This window comes from Phoxinus phoxinus (genome assembly GCF_949152265.1).
Source record: "Phoxinus phoxinus genome assembly, chromosome: 22".
Taxonomy (NCBI): domain Eukaryota; kingdom Metazoa; phylum Chordata; class Actinopteri; order Cypriniformes; family Leuciscidae; genus Phoxinus; species Phoxinus phoxinus.
In genome coordinates this window covers 22,205,792-22,208,754 of record NC_136897.1, presented here as the reverse complement: position 1 = coordinate 22,208,754, position 2,963 = coordinate 22,205,792, and the positions used below count along the sequence as shown (strand labels likewise).

Sequence of the window (2,963 nt, the reverse complement as noted above, 5' to 3'; positions counted from 1 at the left end):
CATCACATGTGCTCCGGGCATTGTCCTTCCTGCACATCCTCACAGACTCACTCATGGTGATGTGACCTTGCGGAGTCAGGGTTTTCGGGGCAAAAACACCCTGGATTCCCCGCCAGCACCCCCAACTGGACAGAAACCCCTTCTCGCAGTCCGTATCCTGGGGGGAAATGATTATCTTTCTGTCTGGAAAAGCAGAGAAAAGGACAACCCTCCTCCTCCACCATCCACCCTCGAACTTAAGCTTTGCTGACAGCCACTGACTCACACAGCGGCCACAGTCAAGTCTATTTATATGCTGTGGTTTGTGAGGAGGTTTTAACAGTTCATAGATGATGGTGCAACACTTTCTCATTCTCACCTCCGAGCTTCTTTTAACCAAATTCAAAGAAGCCTTGTCCTTTGAGGACACTTTGTAAGGTCTAATTTACCCTTGTTTTTAAGCAAAGCAACAACTGGAGAGATTCTGCCAGCACCAAGCCTGGGGATTTCCACTCTGCATTTGCATGAGCCATTAATGGACATTCAGGTTAAAAGGGAGCTTTAGAGGTTGCTCTCTTGCCTGAGACTTCCTTAAACTTCATTCATGGCTTGAAACCCAAAAAAGCTTTTTCTTAAAGAACAGCATGGCCTCTATCAGCGATCGAGGCCATCTTCTCTCAAAGGGCCTGTCCTTGAGATAGAAATAGACCAGCAACAGTTGAGAATAGAGAAGGTGCTGGATTATTCTGAATCCAACGCAATCACGTTCAAGCAGGTGACTCCGCTCCTCAGCTTGGCTAAAGCCTCCGATGGATTCGCTGCCCCTTACAGGAAGACCAATAGAAACGGACAGAAGTGCCATTTCAAGGTGAAAATCCCTTCTGGAGTCAAGCAAGGACATTGTGGAAAAAAAAGAAAAAGAGTGAGAAGTAACAAGAGAAGGTGCAAGCTCTTTCCATTTTTGGTGAAAAGGATCTGCAAGGCATGATGTGAAAGACAAGTGAGACGAAAGCCCCGGGAAGAGAGAAGGTCAAAGTGCTGATCAATTCTAGAGTGGAAAATGATTTGTGAGAAAGGATTTGGGACAACGGACGCAAATAGAGAAAAAGGAGACTGGCTGTGAGAGGAAGAAGATCAGTGTAGCACACTTAAGCTCAGGATGTCTGGCAGAGCGTGGAGATAGAAATATGGCAAAAAGTGCCAAGCCTTCTGTCTGCTTTTGGCTCCCACAAGAGCAAAACTCCCTGCAGACTTGTTACCATACCCGACAAAAGACCTCTTCCAAACCAAGAAGGACTCCGAGTATTATTAGAAACTGAGTTTTGTTTCCAGGGACATGTACTCGATGGGCGCTTCACGATTAGGATGAGAAGTGGAAGTGTGTGTGTCAGAGAGAGAGAGAGGGAGTCTCCACTAGGAGTCCACTCAGGAGGGCAGTCTCTCTTAATCTGGTGAATCGAGGAAGGTGAGCTACTTAGTTTTGTCAGGAGTAATTTCCACAGTTTTCCTGGACTGAAGTCCCTGTTAGTGTACCGGATGAAGATGCGACCACACTACAACCCTGCTGGAATTAAATACACACACAATTTGTCACCTACAGAAAGAAAGAACAGACAAATTGAACCGGTTGGCAATAAAGGATAGCGTAATTTCTCATTCCAATTATGCATATATGAAGAAAAAAAGTCATATCTTTCGAAGACTTGATGTCACTAACCTTGGAAACTTTGCAAAATTCAGGGGTTTTCATCCTCAGGAGTGCTGTGTCAAAATGCCATATTGTAAACAGAACTTTGTTTCCAAATTAACTGATGAAAAAATTATCATGGGAATGGAAAGGCCTGTTTCGATTGATCAATGGTTTTATGCCGAAGGTGTAGTTTGAGTCTTGGTTGTACCATTTCCTGATTTATTTCTCTTCCTATTTGCAATTCAAATTTGAATGTAAAGGAGTAGAATAAATAAAATAGAAATACATTGAAAATAAAATATTTAGTTTTTGTTGCAATTGCTGAATGGAAAAGCTTTGATTTAAAGTTTAAAATCCTTGAGGTTCTTAGGACGTATAGACAGACAGAAAGAGTGATATACAGAACGACATAGATGGACGGATGGATAGGCAGACAGAATGATATATAGAAGGATGGATGGATAGATGTCAAGTTATCCAGAGTGAGCCAAAATCTGTATATATCTCTGCATTCAAACCTTTGCTACTTGCAGTTTTGATTTTGGCTTTGATCAATATTTTTCGACCAGCCTCTGTATGCTAGAACATAATGTGGGGTGAAGATACATCCTAGTAATCAGAGTTTAACAGTCTTAACTCACATCTGCCTCACTCTCCCCATCTCCAATTAAGCCAGAGCAGACTGCAATCTGCCATACAATATGCTTTGTTTCCCTTTAAATTATACACACAACCGCACAACTGTTCAATAAAGAAAATGCATCCACACCCCCTCCCTTGATCTCGTTTTTGTTGTTGCCTGGAGGAAAGGCTTTGCGATGGCAGCTTGAGATGCATCAATGCATGTTCAAAAACCAACAGATGTCTGTTTCTCTTTCTCTAGTTGGACAGTCTGTGTACGTCTTGGTTGCTACAGTCAGAGAACAGCCAGACCTTCACATTGTTATTGAGGACCGTCTGTCAAGTAGATTCACATCCAACAGCCGAAACACTGGAGATAATAAAAAAAAACAGAAACAGCCGTTGTAAAAAGCACACACACATTTTGGGAAAAAAGGACAAAATAAGTACATAATGTAGTAACAATAACTCATTTGAAGCATAAATAACACAAACACAAACAGGCACGTCCACTTGCAGGCAACTTTAACCTCTTCCACTTGACCTTCGTTCTCAGTTGACCTGACACCGGGACACAACATGTCTTCAGGAGATCCACAGAAATAGAAGCAATGTCTCAGCCATGACCCTTTAACCCCTTCCGCTCTCCCTGTCGTCCTGAAGAAGGCCGGCT

At 42.8% G+C, this 2,963-nt stretch overlaps 1 protein-coding gene across 1 annotated transcript in view; it reads right to left on the bottom strand.

Moving 5' to 3' along the window:
* Nucleotides 1-1,887: 1,887 nt before the first annotated feature.
* diaph3 (diaphanous-related formin 3) overlaps nt 1,888-2,963 on the bottom strand; it is a 284,319-nt gene continuing 283,243 nt past the window's right edge. Inside the window, exon 26 of the mRNA XM_079598020.1 lies at nt 1,888-2,660. Coding sequence (XP_079454146.1) covers nt 2,605-2,660 — 56 coding nt within the window. The 3' untranslated portion in view covers nt 1,888-2,604. The remainder of the gene's footprint in view (nt 2,661-2,963) is intronic.